We start from the raw sequence: 273 nt of genomic DNA on the forward strand, positions 1-273 counted from the left end.
GTTACCTCACGTCCTTCAACGCATCATCATTCCCCTCCTTCTCAGCCTATCATAATAAACTGCATACTTCATGTTAGTAAATCACCACCTGACAATCAAACATAAATATTACCCATCAACAGTTGGAACTGCACTTCTCGGGTATTATTACACTTTTCATACCGCTGAACTCTAATCATTTTAGAGTAATCATATGAAAGATAGGGCAAGTGATAACATACGCTGTGCCGGTAGCCAGTGGATGTACAACGAATCGCACACTCAAAATAATGA

The 273-nt window shown here is 39.6% G+C and overlaps 1 pseudogene across 1 annotated transcript in view; it reads left to right on the top strand.

Moving 5' to 3' along the window:
• Window positions 1–105, top strand: part of TEOVI_000451900:pseudogene — a 361-nt pseudogene extending 256 nt beyond the window's left edge. The window contains exon 2 of the mRNA in view: window positions 1–105. This exon is cut by the window's left edge and continues 9 nt beyond it. Within this exon, the coding sequence occupies window positions 1–105 (105 nt within the window).
• Window positions 106–273: the final 168 nt, after the last annotated feature.

The sequence above is a fragment of the Trypanosoma equiperdum genome (genome assembly GCF_001457755.1).
Source record: "Trypanosoma equiperdum strain OVI genome assembly, contig: ctg_916, whole genome shotgun sequence".
In the NCBI taxonomy this organism is placed as follows: domain Eukaryota; phylum Euglenozoa; class Kinetoplastea; order Trypanosomatida; family Trypanosomatidae; genus Trypanosoma; species Trypanosoma equiperdum.